General features: G+C 44.7%; 1 protein-coding gene across 3 annotated transcripts; it reads right to left on the bottom strand.

Annotated features, from left to right (window-relative positions):
* On the bottom strand, window positions 1–23,377 carry LOC115206228 (serine/threonine-protein kinase DCLK1-like). 3 transcript variants are annotated; one of them, XM_029772940.1, is made up of 16 exons: window positions 23,090–23,377; window positions 22,131–22,493; window positions 19,783–20,129; window positions 11,743–11,842; window positions 11,501–11,599; window positions 11,232–11,326; window positions 6,700–6,787; window positions 6,015–6,193; window positions 5,508–5,627; window positions 5,111–5,257; window positions 4,716–4,849; window positions 4,554–4,631; window positions 4,179–4,275; window positions 4,012–4,092; window positions 3,250–3,363; window positions 1–2,815 (listed from the first exon to the last, which is right to left on the bottom strand). In XM_029772940.1, the coding sequence occupies exons 2-16, from the start codon at window positions 22,489–22,491 to the stop codon at window positions 2,564–2,566; spliced, it is 2,292 nt and encodes a 763-aa protein (XP_029628800.1). In that variant the 5' UTR covers window positions 22,492–22,493; window positions 23,090–23,377; the 3' UTR covers window positions 1–2,563. The 3 variants fall into 3 exon arrangements, with proteins under 3 accessions (XP_029628800.1, XP_029628801.1, XP_029628803.1); XM_029772941.1 differs by having other exon boundaries at window positions 4,179–4,269; XM_029772943.1 differs by lacking the exon at window positions 3,250–3,363.
* Between the last annotated feature and the right edge of the window lie 217 nt (window positions 23,378–23,594).

Here is a 23,594-nt window from a genome sequence, read left to right as displayed (position 1 = left end):
CTCTCTAGACCTGCCAACTCACTGTCCTTCTCTCTCTAGACCTGTTAACTCACTGTGCTTCTCTCTCTAGACCTGTTAACTCACTGTGCTTCTCTCTCTAGACCTGCCAACTCACTGTGCTTCTCTCTCTAGACCTGTTAACTCACTGTGCATCTCTCTCTAGACCTGCAACTCACTGTGCTTCTCTCTCTAGACCTGCCAACTCACTGTGCTTCTCTCTCTAGACCTGTTAACTCACTGTGCTTCTCTCTCTAGACCTGTTAACTCACTGTGTTTCTCTCTCTAGACCTGCAACTCACTGTGCTTCTCTCTCTAGACCTGCCAACTCACTGTGCATCTCTCTCTAGACCTGCCAACTCACTGTGCATCTCTCTCTAGACCTGCCAACTCACTGTGCTTCTCTCTCTAGACCTGCAACTCACTGTGCTTCTCTCTCTAGACCTGTTAACTCACTGTGCTTCTCTCTCTAGACCTGCCAACTCACTGTGCTTCTCTCTCTAGACCTGTTAACTCACTGTGCTTCTCTCTCTAGACCTGTTAACTCACTGTGCTTCTCTCTCTAGACCTGTTAACTCACTGTGCTTCTCTCTCTAGACCTGTTAACTCACTGTGCTTCTCTCTCTAGACCTGTTAACTCACTGTGCTTCTCTCTCTAGACCTGTTAACTCACTGTGCTTCTCTCTCTAGACCTGTTAACTCACTGTGCTTCTCTCTCTAGACCTGTTAACTCACTGTGCTTACACCAGGGGATGGAACCAAAATTATTTTCCAATTGTATCGTTATTAACAGAACCATTTTTTTTGTTCAGTTCCATTGTTCTGACCAGCAAAATAAAGTTCTGAACCGGTTTGAACCCCCAAACTAGAAGCAGTTTATATCGTTCCTTTCTGTTCCTTTTTAAACCTCTGCAATCATAGTTTTTTAAAAACATTTAACTCAACATTAAATGACTTTACCAATCAGTGCGGATATAGCAGCTTGCTATGGAGCGGGCAAGCTATAGTTGTTTACATGCATTGGACAGACAATTGTAGGGAGTGAGATGTGACTGAAATGTTGCGGTTGGGGAGAGAGTGAGAGAGGGTGGAGGAGGAGGCTTGAAGTGCTGGGCAACTTGTTTTGAACTGCATGATTTTCCGGTTTTCAGTTCTGTTCCCTGAACCGGTTCCAACCCCTGGCTTACACACAGCAAGCTGAAAACTCAGGCGGCTCTGACAGCCACCGCCATAACACCTCTGTTCTGACATACATTCACAATGTATGGATTGTTTATAGTTAACAATAGCTTGAAAAAGTCTGTGCTGTCTAATGTTGGTAAGAGATCCAGAACTTAATTGCACTTGATCCATTGTGTTCAGGCCAATAATCGTACTTTAAATAGGTAATTATTTTACTATCAACATATTAACATATTAACTGAAACAAGGCCATTTTTTTACAATAATAAAAAGCCATGAAAATGGCTGTTAATACTCTACCAAATACACAACCCTTTTCATAGTCCATTAAATGAGGACTCTACATGAACTGGCACACTGGCATAACAGTCATGGACAATAACACAATCAATCAACCAATCCATATGGTATAGCAGAATGCCTGGATAGCTTCTAGCTCCCCTCTCTGGTCCTCTGTAAAGTGTGTAGTATATTATGTCTACAACAGCACCAAGAACTGGAGAATAGCTGAACACTAGTTTGATAATGAAAAGTGGACTGGAGTGGACATGACTGTAGCCACATGTCCTTCTAGACACACATAGATTATATCTTCACGTTACATGCATCATACAGCATGTCTTATTGAACGTTCTAAAGCTGAGATTACATCTTTTCACTTAACTGTACAAGTTGTAATGAATTGGGTGCAATATAACTTCACACAAATAGATACCTGACTTGATGCATACATTTTCAAAATGAAGAATAATACATGGTATTTTGTTTTTATAGCGCTTTTCAAGGACCCAAAGTCATTATTATTATTATTATTTTCAAAATGTATGTTTAATCACATAAATACTTAAGATGCCCTATTTAGGGCGTATGAGGTCCCGTCAAGTTAAATGGAAGATTTTGATCTGTTGGTTAGTTGTGTTGCAGTGCTGTCCTGTTAGCAGGTTGGTTGGCCTGCAGTACTCACCTCCCAACACCAGGGGACCTCAGTGGACCATTATTCAGTATTTGCTGAAATAAGGCTTAACTATTTTATGTCTGTGTGGTGTCTTAAAAAGATATGGAGATACAGATTCTCTGCCTTAGTAACCTCTCAGGGCCAGACCAGAACCCATCCAGAATACACCTTTAACCTTGACCCTAACCTCTACTCTTTAACGCTAACCCCACCCTAACTGATCTCTATGCATGGCTCTGACCCCAGTGCATCTTAGGGTTAACTGACACTGTAGCCGGAATGACAAATCAATGTTTAAGTAATTGGCAGGCATCTTGACAGACTGTTGTCGTGAATACAGGGACATGGGTTAGTGTTAGTACAGGGATACGTGCCCCTGTCCTTCCTGTCTCTCTCCATCCTCCTCTCCCCTCTCTCTTCCTTCGGGGTCTAGAAGGGGGAGGTGGGGGAGCGGACGGTGTCAGCGGAGCTAGGAGAGGTGGGGGAGGGGCTGGGGGAGTAATCTTCTGACTCTGAGGTAAAGTCAGCGGGAGAGAGGGCAGGGTTATTGGAGCTGTGGGCAGAGCTTTGTCTGGCACTGGTGGGGAAGCCGGTTGGTTGGGGGCCGGGGCGGGGCTTCAACCTCACATCCTGCTGGTGTCTTAGTCTGAAATCCTGCTGCTCCTTATCAAGAGGGGTGGTCTGAGAGGGAGAGGGGAGAGAGAGAGAGGACAAAGAGAGAGAGGCAGAGAGAGAGGGGGAGAGAAGGGCAAATAGAGAGAATCAGAGAGAGAGGAGGGAGAGAGGCAGAGAGAGGGGGAGAGAGGAGGGGGGAGAAAGAGGACAAAGAGAGAGAGGCAGAGAGACAGGGGGAGAGAAGGGCAAATAGAGAGAATCAGAGACAGGAGCGAGAGAGAGGCAGAGAGAGAGGAGGGAGAGAGGCAGAGAGAGAGGAGGGATAAGAGGGCATGCATTAGATGTCAGGGTTACATGTGAAGAACCTAATGTTTTGGGCTGTACACATTCTGAACAGTCGTAAACACCTACACAGCCTTGAGTAAGAATGACTAAGGGGGATCCTTACTGTGATAATAACAGTGTGTGATGGTGTGGTGTGATGGTGTGTGTGTCCCTACTGTGATAACAGACACTCCAGCAGTGGTGCTGCAGGCTTTAGGACCAGTGTTGAAGTGTTTCTTAATCTTCCCAGCCACAGAGAGCTGCTGGTCGTTCACTAATCGCCCATCATCCTGGAACACAGACAGAACCTCTGATAGAGCTGGTCAAGGAACACACACACACACAGACAGACTAGACCTACCATATGTATGTTCTATGTAGTATGATTTAGGTAGTGTGTTTTAGGTAGTATGTTCTATGTAGTATGTTTTATGTTGTATGTTTCAGGTAGTATGTTTTAGGTAGTGTGTTTTAGGCAGTATGTTTTAGGCAGTATGTTTTAGGCAGTATGTTTTATGTTCTAGGTACTGTGTTTTATGTTGTATGTTTCAGGTAGTGTGTTTTAGGTAGTGTGTTTTAGGCAGTATGTTTTAGGCAGTATGTTTTAGGCAGTATGTTTTAGGTAGTATGTTTTATGTTCTAGGTACTGTGTTTTAGGTAGTATGTTTTAGGCAGTATGTTTTAGGCAGTATGTTTTAGGCAGTATGTTTTAGGTAGTATGTTTTATGTTCTAGGTACTGTGTTTTAGGTAGTATGTTTTAGGTAGTATGTTTTAGGTAGTGTGTTTTAGGTAGTGTGTATTAGGTAGTATGTTTTAGGTACTGTGTTTTAGGTCGTATGTTTTAGGTAGTATGTTTTATGTAGTATGTTTTAGGTAGTATGTTTTAGGTACCATGTTTTAGGTAGTATGTTTTAGGTAGTATGTTTTAGGTACTCACATTGACCCAGGGGTGATCCAGAACCTGCAGAGCTGTGTATCTCTGTTCCACCTTCACCTGCAGCATCCCAGTAATCAGCTCCTACAATAAATCAATCAACTTGTTTATTTTTATTTATTTTTTACAAACATTTGTCACTAAGTGCAGGGATAGAACCATAGACCAACCTTAGCAGTGACAGACACGTTGTCCCAGGACGGTGAAGGGAAGTCTAATTGTCCCGTTAGAATCTGGTCCAACAGAATCTCCTGGTCCTCACTGCTCCTGGACAAACACATGAAAGCAAGTAATTATCATCAGTATTATAATGTGATTTTCTATCTGGGTATACTGAAATACTATGAGCAGCACACTAAAACTGACTTTAAAGGGTAATTTACACTTCAGCCGACATCAGAAGCTTTTACTATGAATGCGATCTCTGCAAACATATGGGAAAATGCCTTTAAACAGCTTATTGTCGGTTGTCTAGTGCGCTGAGCTAGAGCATGCCTGGGATTCAATCCCGGCCTATGACAAATCCGACATAGAGCAGCACTGACCCACTGAAGGGAGGGAAGCCACACAGCAGGATGTATGTGATCACTCCAGCTGCCCAGATATCAACCTTCAGCCCATACCTGTCGGGACAACACACACATCTCTTAGATGACAATACACACACCTGTCAGAGGACAACACACACCTGTAACACATAGACGTACCCTGTCTCAGCGATGATCTCAGGTGCTACATAGGTGGGGGTGCCACAGACCAGGTAGAGGAGTCCATCCACCAGGCTAGCCAAGCCAAAGTCTCCCAACTTCAGAGACTTACTACCATCCTGATGCTCATACACCTGGGACATACAGTGAAGCATAGGCCGGGATTCAATGGAGGGCGCGTTACAGACTTTTAAAGGTCATTTATGGTTGAGTCAACATGCGCAGCATTTTCCATGAATGCGATCTCCCTGAACGTCAGGCGTTTAAAAGGTGCATTGTATGGTGTGCCGCACTTTAACACACCTTGCATTGAATCCCGGCTAGATATAAACAGAAATAAACAAACACACAAAAACATAATACACACACACACGCACGCACACACGCACACTCACCAGCAGGTTCTCAGGTTTGATGTCTCTGTGCACGATGTTGAGGCTGTGCAGGTACTTGATGGCACTGGTCAGGTTATAAAGCATCCCACTAGCATCTCTCTCTGTGTATTTACTAGAGGAAGTGATGGCATCAAACAGGTCACCCCCCTGTGGACCGATACACACATTATACCTCACAACACGCAGAGTTGTAATGAACAGTGTTGACCTACATGACTCTATCCCATAACAGGGTGTAATCTATGAAACGCATGACCAGGTACAGCGCATCTTGAGCAGCTTGCCAGGGTCTAAGCTCCGGACCACTCAGCCCACTGTCTGTGCCCTTTCCTCTCTGTATCCCTCAATAAACCTGTCTCCAAAATCTACTGTTCTTCTCGCTGTCCTGCCAACTCACCTTGACCAGCTCCATGACTAGGTAAAGCTCGCTGTAGGTGTCCATTTCCTCAATCAGTAGAACGATGTTGGGGTGTTTGACACGACGGAGGATGGACACCTCGTTCTGGATCATGTGCTCCTGGGGAATAACAACAAGTATTAATTGTATTCTTAATAGTACTGTAGTACAGGTAATAATAATATAATAATACTACTACTATCAAACTACTGGAGACCATGCATTCATTTTCAATGGGGGGAGGATACACAAGGAAATATTCAGCGACTTAACGGTCAGCTACTATGAGCTGAGCAAGTCCCATGTTTATGCAAATTGACAGTGGCGCGACCCCTCGATAACCAATCGGAAGAGGTAGGGTCTCACTAGCTCACTTTGACATCCTGCTTGATAGGCATTAGCGAATGTGATGTGTTCTGAAGATACACCCACAAAAAGAGAGCTCTGCGATTCCTTACTACTCTGTAGCTTTCGGTATAACTGGGCCGATACAGGAGTAGTTCTCACCTTTCCCCTACATTTGCCTTTGTTGATGATCTTCAGGGCGTATTCTCTGCCGGTACATCTCTCCACACACTCTCTGACCACAGCAAAGGTACCGTCACCTAAAGTCCTCCCCACCTTGTACCTCTCAGCGATGGACGGAGGGACGGAGGGACACTCATCACTCAGCAGGTTCAGCTCCGCTATCAAACCAGGCAAACAGGAGAGTTCGGTCAGTCTGCTACTGCACTCTCCACTCCACAGTCCCCAGATTAATAATGGCTAAATTAAATCTGTATCGAGGAAGATCAGTGCTATAGCGCAATTTACATTTAAAGGTCATTTCCAATTGAGCCGACAAATGCAGCGTTTACCATAAATGCAGTTTCCGTGAACGTGGGAACATTGCCTTTAAATGTCAGTCGCGATATAGTGCTGATCTTCTGCGTTATGGATTGAATCTAGGACTAAATCTCTGTCCCATAGGCACCCTATCGCCTATACAGTGCACTACTTTTACTTACCTTGTTTACTGACTTTTTTTCTGCACTGGTCAAAAGCAGTGCATTATAAAGGGAATAGGGTGCAGTTTGGGACGCTACCAATGCCTTCTAGAGCATGGTCAATGGGAAGGCTGCCAACGCCTTCTAGAGCATGCTCAATGGGAAGGCTGCCCTTAAACATGTATACAGTATGTCCTCTCTCCTACCTTCACTACCTGCTCCGTCTCCCTCATCCATGGAGCTACACACCTTGGTGGAGGCTAGAGACAGGGACGAGCCACTGTGTTGGGACCCCTGAGAGAGGGAGAGATCATATATGCTTTTTGAACACATGGATGTTGACAGTTTGGGCATCTATAGACTATCTCTGGGGGACTATCTATAAGGGACTATCAATAGGGGACTATCAATGGAGGATTATATATAGGGGACTATATATAGGGGACTCTCTATAGGGGACTCTCTATAGGGGACTATGTATAGGGGACTATGTATAGGGGACTATGTATAGGGGACTATGTATAGGGGACTATATATAGGGGACTATCTATAGGGGACTATCTATAGGGGACTATCTGTAGGATACTATGAAATCAGGTAAGACCTCAGAAAAACAATTGTAGAACTCCACAAGTCTGGTTCATCCTTGGGAGCAATTTCCAAATGCCTGAAGGTACCACGTTCATCTGTACAAACAATAGTACACAAGTATAAACACCATGGGACCACACAGCCGTCATACCGCTCAGGAAGGAGATGCATTCTGTCTCCTAGAGATGAGCGTACTTTGGTGGGAAAAGTGCAAATCAATCCCAGAACAACAGCAAAGGACCTTGTGAAGATGCTGGAGGAAACGGGTACAAAAGTATCTATAGCCACAGTAAAACGAGTCCTATATCAACATAACCTGAAAGGCCGCTCAGCAAGGAAGAAGCCACTGCGCCTAAACCGCCATAAAAAATCCAGACTATGGTTTGCAACTGCACATGGGGGCAAAGATCGTACTTTTTTGGAGAAATGTCCTTTGGTCTGATGAAAAAAAATGGAACTGTTTGGCCATAATGACCAGGAAAAAGGGGGAGGCTTGCAAGCCGAAGAACACCATCCCAACCATGAAGCACGGGGGGTGGCAGCATCATGTTGCGGGGGTGCTTTGCTGCAGGAGGGCCTGGTGCACTTCACAAAATAGATGGCATCATGAGGAAGAAAAATGTTGTGGATATATTGAAGCAACATCTCAAGACATCAGTCAAGAAGTTAAAGCTTGGTCGCAAATGGGTCTTCCAAATGGACAATCACCCCAAGCATACTTCCAAACTTGTGGCAAAATGGCTTAAGGACAACAAAGTCAAGGTATTGAAGTGGCCATCACAATGCCCTGACCTCAATCCTATAGAAAATGTGTGGGCAGAACAGAAAAAGTGTGTGCGAGCAAGGAGGCCTACAAACCTGACTCAGTTACACCAGCTCTGTCAGGAGGAATGGGCCAGAATTCACCCAACTTATGTGGGAAGCTTGTGAAAGGCTACCCAAAATGTTTGATCCAAGTTAAACAATTTAAAGGCAATGCTACCAAATACTAATTGAGTGTATGTGAACTTCTGACCCACTGGGAATGCGATGAAAGAAATAAAAGCTGAAATAAATAATTCTCTCTACTATTATTCTGACATTTCACATTCTTAAAATAAAGTGGTGATCCTAACTGACCTAAGACAGGGAACTTTTACTAGGATTAAATGTCAGGAATTGTGAAAAACTGAGTTTAAATGTATTTGGCTAAGGTGTATGTAAACTTCCGACTTCAACTGTATATGGGACAATATATATATGGACTATCTATAGGGGACTATCTATATGGGACTATATATAGGGGACTATCTACAGGGGGCTATCTATAGGGGACTATCTATAGGGGATTATATATCGGGGGCTCTCTATAGGGGACTATATGGGACTATATATAGGGGACTATATGGGACTATATATAGGGGACTCTATAGGGGACTATATATAGGGGACTATCTGTAGGATACTATGTTCAATCAGATCCGTTTTAGCCGACATCCGCATGGCGGTGTTGTTGGCGGTGTCGGAGGTGGAACTGCGTTAGAGCTGTCAAATCTACAAGCAACTCCTAGAATTATACCGAAAGGGGACATTGCTCTTGGCTGCATGGAGTCGCATTAAGAGAAATCCCATGCAGCCTTGTTTACAAGTTCAAACACTGGAATGTGAGATGTTTCCAACAATTGTTTACAGACACATTATTTCACTTATAATTCACTGTATCACAATTCCAGTGGGTCAAAAGTTTACATACACTAAGTTGACTGTGCCTTTAAACAGCTTGGAAAATTCCAGAAAATGATGTCATGGCTTTAGAAGCTTCTGATAGGCTAATTGACATCATTTGAGTCAATTGGAGGTGTACCTGTGGATGTATTTCAAGGCCTACCTTCAAATTCAGTTCCTCTTTGTGTAACAGTGTAGGTTCCGTCCCTCTCTTCGCCCCAACCCGGGCTCGAACCAGGGACCCTTGCACACATCAACAACTGACACCCACGAAGCATCGTTACCCATCGCGCCACAAAAGCCGTGGCTCTTGCAACGCAAGGGGAACAACCACTTCAGGTCTCAGAGCAAGTGACGTCACCGTTTGAAACGCTATTAGCGCGCACCACCGCTAACTAACTAGCCATTTCACATCAGTTACATTTGCTTGGCATCATGGGAAAATCAAAAGAAATCAGGTAAGACCTCAGAAAAACAATTGTAGAACTCCACAAGTCTGGTTCATCCTTGGGAGCAATTTCCAAATGCCTGAAGGTACCACGTTCATCTGTACAAACAATAGTACACAAGTATAAACACCATGGGACCACACAGCCGTCATACCGCTCAGGAAGGAGATGCATTCTGTCTCCTAGAGATGAGCGTACTTTGGTGGGAAAAGTGCAAATCAATCCCAGAACAACAGCAAAGGACCTTGTGAAGATGCTGGAGGAAACGGGTACAAAAGTATCTATAGCCACAGTAAAACGAGTCCTATATCAACATAACCTGAAAGGCCGCTCAGCAAGGAAGAAGCCACTGCGCCTAAACCGCCATAAAAAATCCAGACTATGGTTTGCAACTGCACATGGGGGCAAAGATCGTACTTTTTTGGAGAAATGTCCTTTGGTCTGATGAAAAAAAATGGAACTGTTTGGCCATAATGACCAGGAAAAAGGGGGAGGCTTGCAAGCCGAAGAACACCATCCCAACCATGAAGCACGGGGGGTGGCAGCATCATGTTGCGGGGGTGCTTTGCTGCAGGAGGGCCTGGTGCACTTCACAAAATAGATGGCATCATGAGGAAGAAAAATGTTGTGGATATATTGAAGCAACATCTCAAGACATCAGTCAAGAAGTTAAAGCTTGGTCGCAAATGGGTCTTCCAAATGGACAATCACCCCAAGCATACTTCCAAACTTGTGGCAAAATGGCTTAAGGACAACAAAGTCAAGGTATTGGAGTGGCCATCACAATGCCCTGACCTCAATCCTATAGAAAATGTGTGGGCAGAACAGAAAAAGTGTGTGCGAGCAAGGAGGCCTACAAACCTGACTCAGTTACACCAGCTCTGTCAGGAGGAATGGGCCAGAATTCACCCAACTTATGTGGGAAGCTTGTGAAAGGCTACCCAAAATGTTTGATCCAAGTTAAACAATTTAAAGGCAATGCTACCAAATACTAATTGAGTGTATGTAAACTTCTGACCCACTGGGAATGCGATGAAAGAAATAAAAGCTGAAATAAATAATTCTCTCTACTATTATTCTGACATTTCACATTCTTAAAATAAAGTGGTGATCCTAACTGACCTAAGACAGGGAACTTTTACTAGGATTAAATGTCAGGAATTGTGAAAAACTGAGTTTAAATGTATTTGGCTAAGGTGTATGTAAACTTCCGACTTCAACTGTATATGGGACAATATATATATGGACTATCTATAGGGGACTATCTATATGGGACTATATATAGGGGACTATCTACAGGGGGCTATCTATAGGGGGCTATCTACAGGGGACTATCTATAGGGGATTATATATCGGGGGCTCTCTATAGGGGACTATATGGGACTATATATAGGGGACTATATGGGACTATATATAGGGGACTCTATAGGGGACTATATATAGGGGACTATCTGTAGGATACTATGTTCAATCAGATCCGTTTTAGCCGACATCTGCATAGCGGTGTTGTTGGCGGTGTCGGAGGTGGAACTGCATTAGAGCTGTCAAATCTACAAGCAACTCCTAGAATTATACCGAAAGGGGACATTGCTCTTGGCTGCACGGAGTCGCATTAAGAGAAATCCCATGCAGCCTTGTTTACAAGTTCAAACACTGGAATGTGAGATGTAATCTACACCTTGATTAGGCTGATAGAAATCCCCATTATTATGTTTAATGATTTTCAATTTCAGCGTCATTATTTCTGTAGGCTATAGCCTACACTTTCTCGTTCTGAGCTTCTAATGGGAGTGGGACGTGTGTGACTTTGTGACAATAATCAAGAGCAGCTGCTCACCGATTTGACAGCTCCAATGCAGTTATACCTCCAATACCGCCCAAAACATCAGCTATGTGGGTGCCAGCTATAACCGGTTAACACTTGATCCGATTGAATATAGGCTTATGTTAATAAAGCGTTGTGATTATATTAGTAAAGCATTGTGTGGTCCTACCCTGCGTCGTTGGAGGCTGGCAGGACTGGTAGGAGACGGGCTGGGGGACTTCCCTGAGCGAGGAGTCGACAGCTGACTGCCTGCTGTCCCATTGGCTACAGTACAGACACAAGAGGTTAGAGGTCAGAGAAAGACACTGCTCATTCAGTTGGTTGCTGATAAGAAGGGCAAACACACATTGCAAAAAAATGACAGATGTTGATTCTGCAGGTGACTTATGCACCCACGCACGCATGCACAAAAACAGACACACACTCACAGGGCCATACCTGAACCTGAGCTTCGGCGTGAGCCTCCTCCTCTGGGTGAGTAGCGTCCCAGCAGAGAGGAGATCCGACCGTATGACGTCGACTTCACCACCCTACACTCTGGAGGGAGAGGACACACGGTCAGATATCACACACACACCTACAGTACACACACACCTATACACACACACACACACACACACTAATTACTCCCGTGACATTCTAATTTAAATGTTATTGTACTGTTATCATAACTATCTCACCACTCTCATCTAAGAGGAAGTCATCTTGGTAGCGAAACTTCTCTGGACCACAGGCCATAAAGATGTCATCATCACCAAAGAAGTCCTGAAGGCATGTCACCTGGAAAAGACCGATAGTTAGACAGTGTCAGTCACCTGGAACATGGATACCACAAATAACTAGTCTTCACATGACTTATTCATTATTGATATGACACAGACAGGTAGCCTGGGTACCAGACCTGTTTGTGCTATCATTCCAATCATTGCCACTCCTTGTCATATGCCACACTTCTGATGGTGTTTGACCTATGACAAGGAGTGGCAAGGATTAGAATGATAGCACAAACAGGTCTGGTACAGAGACTAACAGACTGGGTCTATCTCTCTCTGAACAGTACTTCCTCCCGTTCCCCGTTTAATCTGAGCCTAGAAGAAAGTTTTTGTCCTCCCTCTCCGTGTCCCTCCCACTCCTCTCTCCCCCCTTCCCTGTATCCCACTCCTCTCTCCCTTCCCTGTATCCCTCCCCCTTCCCTGTATCCCTCCCCCTCCTCTCTCCCCCTTCCCGCATTCCTCCCTATCCTCTCTTCTTTCCCTTCCCTTTATCTCTCCCCCTACTCACTCCCCGCTTCTCCCACCTCCTCACCCCCTCCTCCGTATCCCTCCACTCTCCCTGCTCGCCCTGCCCCCTAACTGTTAGAACTGTTAAGACTCCATGGATTGAGGAGGAATTGAAAAACTGTATGGTTGAAAGAGATGGGGAAAAAGGAGTGGCTAATAATTCTGGCTGCACATCTGACTAGCTGACTTACCGCAAATTGAGAAATGCTGTGACTAAACTCAACAAAAAGAAGATGAAACTTTAATATGAAGCCAAGATCTGTCACGACTTCTACTGAAGTTGATGCCCCTCCTTGTTCGGGTGGTGTTCGGCGGTCGACGTCACCGGCCTTCTAGCCACCATTGATCAGTTTTTCATTTTCCATTGGTTTTGTCTGGTCTCTTTACACACCTGTTTCATATCCCAGTAATTATATGTTGTGTATTTAACCCTCTGCTTCCCCTCATTTCTCTGTCGGTGATTGTTTGTTATGTACGTGTTATTTCTATATCGGTGTGCGACGGGTTATTGTTTCACCCGGATTCTTTTCTATGTTGGTTTTTGGAAATAAATATTCCATTTTTTGAACCACTCTGTTTTTTCCTGCACCTGACTTCCCTGCCACCTACATACACGGACTATGACAAGATCAATGATATAAAGAATGATGGAAAAACCCTTTGGAGCACTTTAAATGAAATTATGGGCAGAAAGACAAATTCAACTCTATGTTTTATCTAATCAGATGGCTTATTCATCACAAAACCATTTGATGTTGCCAAATATTTTTATTATTATTTCATTAGCAAAGTGGACAGACTTAGAATGAAAATGCCAACAATGAACAGTGAGCCATCATACTCATGCATAAAAAAATGAAAAATTTAAAAAGCATTGTAAGTTTGAATTTTGTAAAGTTAGTGTGGGAGAGGTGGGGAAATTATTATTATCGATCAATAATGACAAACCTCCTGGCATTGACAACTTAGATGGAGAGATGATGAGGATGGTAGCTGACTCTATAGCCACTCCTATCTGTCATATCTTTAATCTGAGCCTATTGTAAAGTCTTTGTCCTCAGGCCTGGAGGGAAGCCAAAGTCATTCCGCTACCCAAGAGTAGTAAAGTGGCCTTTACTATTTCTAACAGCAGACCTATCCGCTTGCTGCCAGCTCTTAGCAAACTGTTGGAAAAAATTGTGTTTGACCAAATACAATGCCATTTCTCTGTAAACAAATTAACAACAGACTTCAGCATGCTTATATAGAAGGGCATTCAACATGTACTGCACTGACACAGATGACTGATGATTGGTTGAAAGAAATTGATAATAAGGTTGTGGGAGCTGTACTGTTAGATTTCAGTGCAGCCTTTGACAGTATTGACCATAACTTGTTGTTGAGAAAACGTATGTGTTAGCGCTTTTCAACCTCTGCCATATTGTGGATTCAGAGCTATCTATCTAATAGAACTCAAAGTGTTTTCTTTAATGTAATCTTCTCTAATGTCAAATGTGTAAAGTGTGGTGTACCGCAGGGCAGCTTCTAGGCCCTCTACTATTTCATATTTTTACCAATGACCTGCCACTGGCATTAAACAAAGCATATGTGCCCATGCATGCTGATGATTCAACCATATATGCATCAACAACCACAGCTAATGAAGTCACTGAAACCCTTGACAAAGAGTTTCAGTCTGTTTTGGAATGGGTGGCCAGTAATAAACTGGTTTTGACCATCTCTAAAACGAAGAGCATTGTATTTGGTACAAATCATTCCATATGTTCTAGACCTCAGCTGAATTTGGTAATGAATGGTGTGGCTGTTGAACAAGTTGAGGAGACTGAATTACTTGGTGTTAACTTAGATTGTAAACTGTCATGGTCAAAACGTATAGATTGTAAAGATGGGGAGAGGTCTGTCCGTAATAAAGATATGCTCTGCTTTTTTGACACCACACTACAAAAAGCAAATCCTGCAGGCTCTAGTTTTGTCTTATCTTGATTATTATTCAGTTGTGTGGTCGAGTGCTGCAAGAAAAGACCTAGTTAGGCTGCAGCTGGCCCCGAACAGAGCGGTATGTCTTGCTCGTCATTGTAATCAGAGGTCTAATATTAATACTATGCATGCCCGTCTCTCTTCGCTAAGAGTTGAGAAGAGACTGACTGCATCACTTCTTCTTTTTATAAGAAACAATGTGCTGAAAATTCAAAAATGTTTGTATAGTCAACAGCTCTGACACACACACTTACCCCACCAGACATGCCACCAGGGGTCTTTTCACAGTCCCCAAATCCAGAACAAATTCAAGAAAGCGTACAGTATTATATAGAGCCATTATTGCATGGAACTCCGTTCCATCTCAAATTGCTCAAAATGAACATGGTTTCAAAAAACAGATAAAGCAACACAATGCCCCTATTTAACTAGGCAAGTCAGTTAACAACACATTCTTATTTTCAATGACAGCCTAGAGACAGTGGGTTAACTGCCTTGTTCAGGGGTAGAGCAACAGATTTGTACCTTGTCAGCTCAGGGATTCGATCTTGCAACCTTTCGGTTACTAGTCCAACGCTCTGACCAGGCTACTAGGCTACACTGCCGCCCTGTGCCTAGGTAGTTTGTGTGTATGTATTGATATGTAGGCTACGTGTGCCTTTTTAAAAATGTATGTAGTTCTATCCTTGAGCTGTTCTTGTCTATTAATGTTCTGTAATATGTCATGTTTCATGTTTTGTGTGGAACCCAGGAAGAGTAGCTGCTGCTTTCGTAACAGCTAATGGGGATCTTAATAAAAAACATATATATAAAAAATACCCCCTCCTCCCCACCTCCTCTCCGTCCTCAACTTCCCCACCTCGCCCTCTCCTCTCACCCCCCTCCCTACTTCTCCCACCTCCTCACCCCTCCCCCATATCCCTCCTCCTCGCTCCCTGACCCCCACCTCCTCTCCCCCTCCCCGTCTTCACCCTACCCACCCCATCTTCACCCTCTCTGCCTTCTCCTCCCTCCCTCCCCCAGACAGTCATATAGGCCTAAAGTAAAGCATGCTGTCCTAATGGATGTACACGAAAAATACTGACTCATACTTACAACATTCCCACTGGAATTAAATGCCTCCCACTCAGAGACAGGCTTTTCCAGAGACAGGCTGTTTCAGAGACAGACTTTTTCAAAGACAAGCAACTGACAGGCTGTACGGCAGGAGGTAGCCTAGCAGTTAAGGGTGTTGGGCTAGTAACCGAAAGGTTGCTGGTTTGAGTCCCGGAGCCGCCTAGGTAAAAAATCTGTTGTGCCCTTAAGCAAGGCACTTAACCCTAATTAAGAGTGTCTGCTAAATTATTTAAATGTAATGTTTCAAAGAAAGCCTATTGGCAGGCTGTTTCAGAGACGGGCTAGTATCTGTCTTAGATCTGTTCATTCATTATTGAGAGACATTAGACAGACTGCTACAGTATGTCAAGATGGGGAATGTATTCATATCAATAACAGATACAAGTAGTCAGGTTGAATATGATTACATGAGCAATCAGTAACAGAATATTAACTTACTGTAACACTAATCAAACAGACTAAGTAATCATACCACTATGCGTCTGGATATCTGAAATGAGCCAATAACCAGTATGTAAATCTCACTGGGTGTTTATGAAGAGCTGAGCAGAGTTCCAGCAGGCTGCTATATTACTACAGCTGCATCCCAAATGGCACCCTATTCCCAAATTAAAAGTAGTGCACTTTATAGGGAATAGGGTGTCATTTAGGACATAAGCCTGCAGCTGCAGTGGAGGAGATAAATTATGACTGGCTTCCGAGCTGCAAGTCAGCACAACTGTATATAGCTCCATTACTGTCCTGTAGAAGCTCCCTAACCCACAGTTACTGTGGAGTCAGACACTTAGCAACACTACATGAAGCAACGCTCAATTCATCACTCAGCTTACAGTACTCACATTAGTCCAGTATTCTCAGCCATAAGTGGCTGTATTTTCACCCCAGACAGATCACGTCAACAGTTCAACTTCACAGCTGATGTTCAGAAAACTTTTTAGTGCTAGGCCGGGATTCAATCTGTAAAACGCTGTCAACAATTAGGTTTTTAAAGGCAATGTCACCACGTTTGCAGATGTTGCATTTGTAGTAAACGCTGTAGACCGGCTCATTTAGAAATTGCTTTTAAATTGCACATTGTTGACAGTCGCGATCGGATTGAATCACGATCCTTGTCTGGCACTGTCTGAACAACGGCAGAGTCCCTTTCCCAGTAAAAGGAATTGCTTTACTGTGCAGTAATAGCACAGTAATAAGACAGCAATAACACAGCTATAACAGTAATAACACAACAGCATCATCTGATCTGCCCATCCATATTAGGAGACGAGAGGTGCTGAAGCCAAATATCGACAGGCAATAAACCTCAGGCAGCAGTGACATCTCTACCACATCTGTGAGGCGTGCCGCGCGAGCGTGTGTGTGTATGTGGATTGATTGCACAATCACCAATGAGAGGCCCAATCAAGGTCAACAGGCACACACACACACGCCTAACAGTGAAACACCAGTCAGACAGAGTTGCCAAGCACTGTATAGTATAGTAGACCAACCCTGATACCCACTGTATCAGAACTGTACTCTATAGCCCAACCCTGATACCCACTGTATAGAACTGTACTCTATAGCCCAACCCTGATACCCACTGTATAGAACTGTACTCTATAGCCCAACCCTGATACCCACTGTATAGAACTGTACTCTATAGCCCAACCCTGATACCCACTGTATAGAACTGTACTCTATAGCCCAACCCTGATACCCACTGTACAGAACTGTACTCTATAGCCCAACCCTGATACCCACTGTATAGAACTGTACTATATAGCCCAACCCTGATACCCACTGTATAGAACTGTACTCTATAGCCCAACCCTGATACCCACTGTATAGAACTGTACTCTATAGCCCAACCCTGATACCCACTGTACAGAACTGTACTCTATAGCCCAACCCTGATACCCACTGTATAGAACTGTACTATATAGCCCAACCCTGATACCCACTGTATAGAACTGTACTCTATAGCCCAACCCTGATACCCACTGTATAGAACTGTACTCTATAGCCCAACCCTGATACCCACTGTATAGAACTGTACTCTATAGCCCAACCCTGATACCCACTGTATAGAACTGTACTATATAGCCCAACCCTGATACCCACTGTATAGAACTGTACTCTATAGCCCAACCCTGATACCCACTGTATAGAACTGTACTCTATAGCCCAACCCTGATACCCACTGTATAGAACTGTACTATATAGCCCAACCCTGATACCCACTGTATAGAACTGTACTCTATAGCCCAACCCTGATACCCACTGTATAGAACTGTACTCTATAGCCCAACCCTGATACCCACTGTATAGAACTGTACTATATAGCCCAACCCTGATACCCACTGTATAGAACTGTACTCTATAGCCCAACCCTGATACCCACTGTATAGAACTGTACTCTATAGCCCAACCCTGATAACCACTGTATAGAACTGTACTCTATAGCCCAACCCTGTACTCTATAGCCCAACCCTGATACCCACTGTATAAAACTGTACTCTATAGCCCAACCTTGATACCCACTGTATAGAACTGTACTCTATAGTCCAACCCTAAAATCCATTAGTTTCACTTAGCAGCACAGAGAGCATATTGGCCTCATAAACCAACAACTGGAGAAACAATGATATTGACCCACAAGTGTGTGACTGGAAAACTCTTGTCAATACATTCTAATTCTACCATAATTATTTAATGAGACAGTGAAGTTAAACTGAACCGGATGAACAGGATGAACCGCAGACATTACAGATGAATCCCTGAATGCATTTCATCTGCATGATATTGATGATAGAATATACAGCTACTATCTCCGATCATGTCTGGGTCATACGAGTACCCTGCACCATTCTCTAGCCTTCTTCAATAGCACTGACATACTGTTCTGCAACACTGAGCCACACACACAACATTCCCACTGCACCACTCTGCCGCATAGGCTGTTCCATAGCAACCAGCCCAGGCAACCAGATCACCATAGAAACCGTCCAGGAGAGAAAAAAGGAAAACTACATCGGAGTTTCTTTGATAGAACCTATATAAGAGAGGAGAGACTGACTACTAATAGGCATATCACAACTACACAACATGTTTCCCAACTCTGCTTGCATCTTTCTCATTCACTTCTCCTATTTACTCTCTCTAGGGGCTGAGTCACTGGCCTACTGGTGCTCTTCCATGCCGTCCCTAGGAGGGGTGCGTCACTTGAGTGGGTTGAGTTACTGACGTGGTCTTCCTGTCTGGGTTGGCGCCCCCCCGGGGATGTGCCATGGCGGAGATCTTTGTGGGCTATACTCGGCCTTGTCTCAGGATGGTAAGTTGGTGGTTGAAGATATCCCTCTAGTGGTGTGGGGGCTGTGCTTTGGCAAAGTGGGTGGGGTTATACCTTATATCCTGCCTGTTTGGCCCTGTCCGGGGGTATCATCGGATGGGGCCACAGTGTCTCCTGACCCCTCCTGTCTCAGCATCCAGTATTTATGCTGCAGTAGTTTATGTGTCGGGGCTAGGGTTAGTCTTTTATATCTGGAGTATTTCTCCTGTCTTATCCGGTGTCATGTGTGAATTTAAGTATGCTCTCTTTAATTCTCTCTTTCTCTCTTTCTTTCTTTCTCTCTTTCGGAGGACCTGAGCCCCAGGACCATGCCTCAGGACTACCTGGCATGATGACTCCTTGCTGTCCCCAGTCCACCTGGCCGTGCTGACCTGTTGCACCCTCGACAACCACTGTGATTACTATTATTTGACCATGCTGGTCATTTATGAACATTTGAACATCTTGGCCATGTTCTGTTATAATCTCCACCTGGCACAGCCAGAAGAGGACTGGCCACCCCTCATAGCCTGGTTCCTCTCTAGGTTTCTTCCTAGGTTTGGCCTTTCTAGGGAGTTTTTCCTAGCCACCGTGCTTCTACACCTGCATTGCTTGCTGTTTGGGGTTATAGGCTGGGTTTCTGTACAGCACTTTGAGATATCGGCTGATGTAAGAAGGGCTATATAAATAAATTTGACTTGAAATTTGATTAGTAATCCTGAGTTCAGGACTCTGTGTGTTAAAGGGCTGTGTTCATGGGATTTATACCATATAGTCATCTGGTCATAAAGGCTATATTTCAAAAAGATGTAAAGATCATCCATTGGTCAATGTGTGAAAATGTCTCAGTGAAACTGTGCACCTGAAACTCCTACTGACTTGGTTAATAAAGGATGTCAAACACAACAGACTGAGCCCAGAAACCTACTTCCAACTCTGCTAATTACCTTATAGCCCATACCTCTGAGTCTGTGGGGAAAGCTAAGCCTAAGAACCAGGCATTAACTTCGCTAATAAAACAGTCATTCATAACCTACCAGCTTCCCGTCCACGGTGTACAGTCTCTTGACGACCCCAGAGTCCATCTTGATGGCATCTGTGATGTCAGAGAGGACCTGTTCGAAGGAGTGGGCCGTCTTTTTGTTGAGGAGGATGCGGACGGCCTTTCGAGGCTTCACCCCGCTCCGGATGATGGTGACCAGTTTGGGCCGGATGAAGTCCTTACTCTCCCTGGTCTCCGGGGCCCCAGCCTTGGCACTGCCCAGGGAGGGGGGGCCACGTGCAGAGGCAGCTGTCTTCACCCCAACTGACCAGTTGGGGTTGACATTCTTAGTGTAGTCCAGCTTCCTGTATGGCTCTATGGAGCCACACACATAGCTCTCTCCTGCAGGTAGGCAACATTCAGAGATAGGCCTACGTGGTCACAGCAACCATAGACTCACCTCACTGCATGCACCACGGAATGAAACAGCTATGAGATTTCAATTATAGAGTTTACAGACCTACTGGAAATATACTTGCCTATCAGCCTACTGGAGCAGGTTACTCACTGTACAGTGGGAAACCCAGACAAATTCACAATTTATTTTGATCTTAGACTTCTACTGTCCTATCCGTTAGGGTTAGCTTCTCAATACTGTCCCATCCAATCCCTTAGGGTTAGCTTCTCAATACTGTCCCATCCAATCCCTTAGGGTTAGCTCCTCAATACTGTCCCATCCAATCCCTTAGGGTTAGCTTCTCAATACTGTCCCATCCAATCCCTTAGGGTTAGCTCCTCAATACTGTCCCATCCAATCCCTTAGGGTTAGCTTCTCAATACTGTCCCATCCCATCCCTTAGGGTTAGCTTCTCAATACTGTCCCATCCCATCCCTTAGGGTTAGCTCCTCAATACTGTCCCATCCAATCCCTTAGGGTTAGCTCCTCAATACTGTCCCATCCAATCCCTTAGGGTTAGCTTCTCAATACTGTCTCATCCCATCCCTTAGGGTTAGCTTCTCAATACTGTCCCATCCCATCCCTTAGGGTTAGCGCCTCAATACTGTCTCATCCCATGCCTTAGGGTTAGCTTCTCAATACTGTCTAATCCCATCCATTAGGGTTAGCTCCTCAATACTGTCTCATCTCATCCCTTAGGGTTAGCTTCTCAATACTGTCCCATCCCATCCCTTAGGGTTAGCTTCTCAATACTGTCTCATCCCATCCCTTAGGGTTAGCTTCTCAATACTGTCTCATCCCATCCCTTAGGGTTAGCTTCTCAATACTGTCCCATCCAATCCCTTAGGGTTAGCTCCTCAATACTGTCCCATCCAATCCCTTAGGGTTAGCTTCTCAATACTGTCCCATCCAATCCCTTAGGGTTAGCTCCTCAATACTGTCCCATCCAATCCCTTAGGGTTAACTTCTCAATACTGTCCCATCCAATCCCTTAGGGTTAGCTTCTCAATACTGTCTCATCCCATCCCTTAGGGTTAACTTCTCAATACTGTCTCATCCCATCCCTTAGGGTTAGCTTCTCAATACTGTCTCATCCCATCCCTTAGGGTTAACTTCTCAATACTGTCTCATCCCATCCCTTAGGGTTAGCTCCTCAATACTGTCTCATCCCATCCCTTAGGGTTAGCTTCTCAATACTGTCCCATCCCATCCCTTAGGGTTAGCTCCTCAATACTGTCCCATCCCATCCCTTAGGGTTAGCTTCTCAATACTGTCCCATCCCATCCCTTAGGGTTAGCGCCTCAATACTGTCCCATCCCATCCTTTAGGGTTAGCTCCTCAATACTGTCTCATCCCATCCCTTAGGGTTAGCTCCTCAATACTGTCTCATCCCATCCCTTAGGGTTAGCTTCTCAATACTGTCCCATCTCATCCCTTAGGGTTAGCTCCTCAATACTGTCTCATCCCATCCCTTAGGGTTAGCTCCTCAATACTGTCCCATCCAATCCCTTAGGGTTAGCTTCTCAATACTGTCTCATCCCATCCCTTAGGGTTAGCTTCTCAATACTGTCCCATCCAATCCCTTAGGGTTAGCTTCTCAATACTGTCTCATCCAATCCCTTAGGGTTAGCTCCTCAATACTGTCTCATCCCATCCCTTAGGGTTAGCTTCTCAATACTGTCCCATCCCATCCTTTAGGGTTAGCTCCTCAATACTGTCTCATCCCATCCCTTAGGGTTAGCTCCTCAATACTGTCCCATCCAATCCCTTAGGGTTAGCTTCTCAATACTGTCTCATCCAATCCCTTAGGGTTAGCTCCTCAATACTGTCTCATCCCATCCCTTAGGGTTAGCTCCTCAATACTGTCTCATCCCATCCCTTAGGGTTAGCTTCTCAATACTGTCCCATCCAATCCCTCAGGGTAGGGTTATTAAGGGTTAGCTTACCTTCCTCCAGCTGCTCCATGCCCAATATCTTCTTGGTCCCGTCAATAGAGTAGATGGTCCTGACCCCCTGGGGCAAGTTCACATTATCTGACAGGGAGCGGGTCAGATCGGCTAACAGGGCGTCTATAGACCGAAACCTGTCCTGGGAAATAGCGTAGACAATCCCTTTGAAGTAGCGGTCTCCGTTGCGGTAAAAGCGGACCTTCTTGGCCTTCTTCTCCGAGGCCAGGGACTGCAGTGTCCGGGTCCTGTACAGGCTACAGTGGGCACTGTGAGTGGGGCTCGGCAGCCCGTTGTTCCTGGAGCCTCTGCGGGTGTTTCTCTGGGCTTTCTCCCGCTCGTCAAAGTGCTCCAGCTCCATTACTGTAGTGGTGTTACACAGAAAGAGCCAAATCAGGGAGGGGAACATTATGGACGAGAAAATTTTAACCTCAAGCATATTTTCCTTTGCAGAATAAACAAGCCATCCTTTAGTTTTAGTTGAATGCCATATAGGCCTACTGGAGAGAGTAGAATCAATTGGATTTTAGCATGAACTCTGAGGACGGGGCCGACATTCAGTGGTGCTGAATGGACAGCGCCGCAGGTGCGGTTCTACTAGCTAGCAGCTAGCTAGTCTGACAGTTAGGCTATAGCGGTGGCAGTAGTCAGAATGAACTCCCCGGTGACAGCGTGACAGCGCCGCTGGCTAGCCAGATAGAATTCTGCTGTTTGTGGGCAGTTTGTCACATACTAGCTCTTTCTGAGGGACATAAAATCTGATTGTAGGCTATAGCACGCTCGCACATGTCATGCTCTCCAGTTTCGTCCACCACCCAATTGGCACTGTGATTCTAATCAAATGTAATGTTTGTTTTGATCATATTCATTTCTGACAATATAACCCAAGCTATTGTTAAATGACACGGAAGAACACATTATGGCATCTTAAAATATGTTTTGGGCAAATAATTGCTTACCTTTAATTGAAGTCTGATGCAGTCAACCGCGTCAATTTTTAGCAATTGCATATAGCAGCTCTCCAATAGACTGTGTCAGTGCTGATATGTGTAGTATAATGGCCCGAGCGATAGAAAAAGCATCCGTCCCTTTGTTGCCCTGTGATTGAGCAAGTGTACGCTGCAAGAGCTGCAGCTGGTTTCTGTGTCCTAAGCAGTGATTTCCAGATGGCCGTCCCTCATTGACATGCAGGCCTTCCGAGGGAAGCACCAAGCATCTCACCTCGCGAATGCTCCCCCCTCTCTCATCTTCTCTCCTCCCCGCTGAAACAAGGGGCGTGGTGCAGGCGGTCATTACACTGCTAGCCCCTCAGTGCACTAACTGCACTGACAGACACGAGGATTTTCAGCAACATTCTTGTTGATAACGCAGATAGATACAGGTTTATGTGGCAAAATCCCTTTTCTCTTGACAATGCAGGGTAGCTTAGAGTTATAGACCCCCTCCACCCATAATCAGTGGAAT

The sequence above is a fragment of the Salmo trutta genome, chromosome 13, assembly GCF_901001165.1.
Source record: "Salmo trutta chromosome 13, fSalTru1.1, whole genome shotgun sequence".
Classification (NCBI taxonomy): Eukaryota; Metazoa; Chordata; class Actinopteri; order Salmoniformes; family Salmonidae; genus Salmo; species Salmo trutta.
Note: the sequence above shows the minus strand (reverse complement) of the source record. Positions and strands in the feature narration are given on the sequence as shown.

Coding starts and splice junctions, on each gene's coding strand:
- LOC115206228 (XM_029772940.1), bottom strand. CDS start 22,491: ATGGAGCTGGAGCACTTTGACGAGCGGGAGAAAGCCCAGAGAAACACC. Junction 20,130..22,130: donor CATGGAGCAGCTGGAGGAAG/GTAAGCTAACCC, acceptor GCCTACCTGCAG/GAGAGAGCTATGTGTGTGGC. Junction 4,850..5,110: donor TCAAACCTGAGAACCTGCTG/GTGAGTGTGCGT, acceptor TGTATGTCCCAG/GTGTATGAGCATCAGGATGG.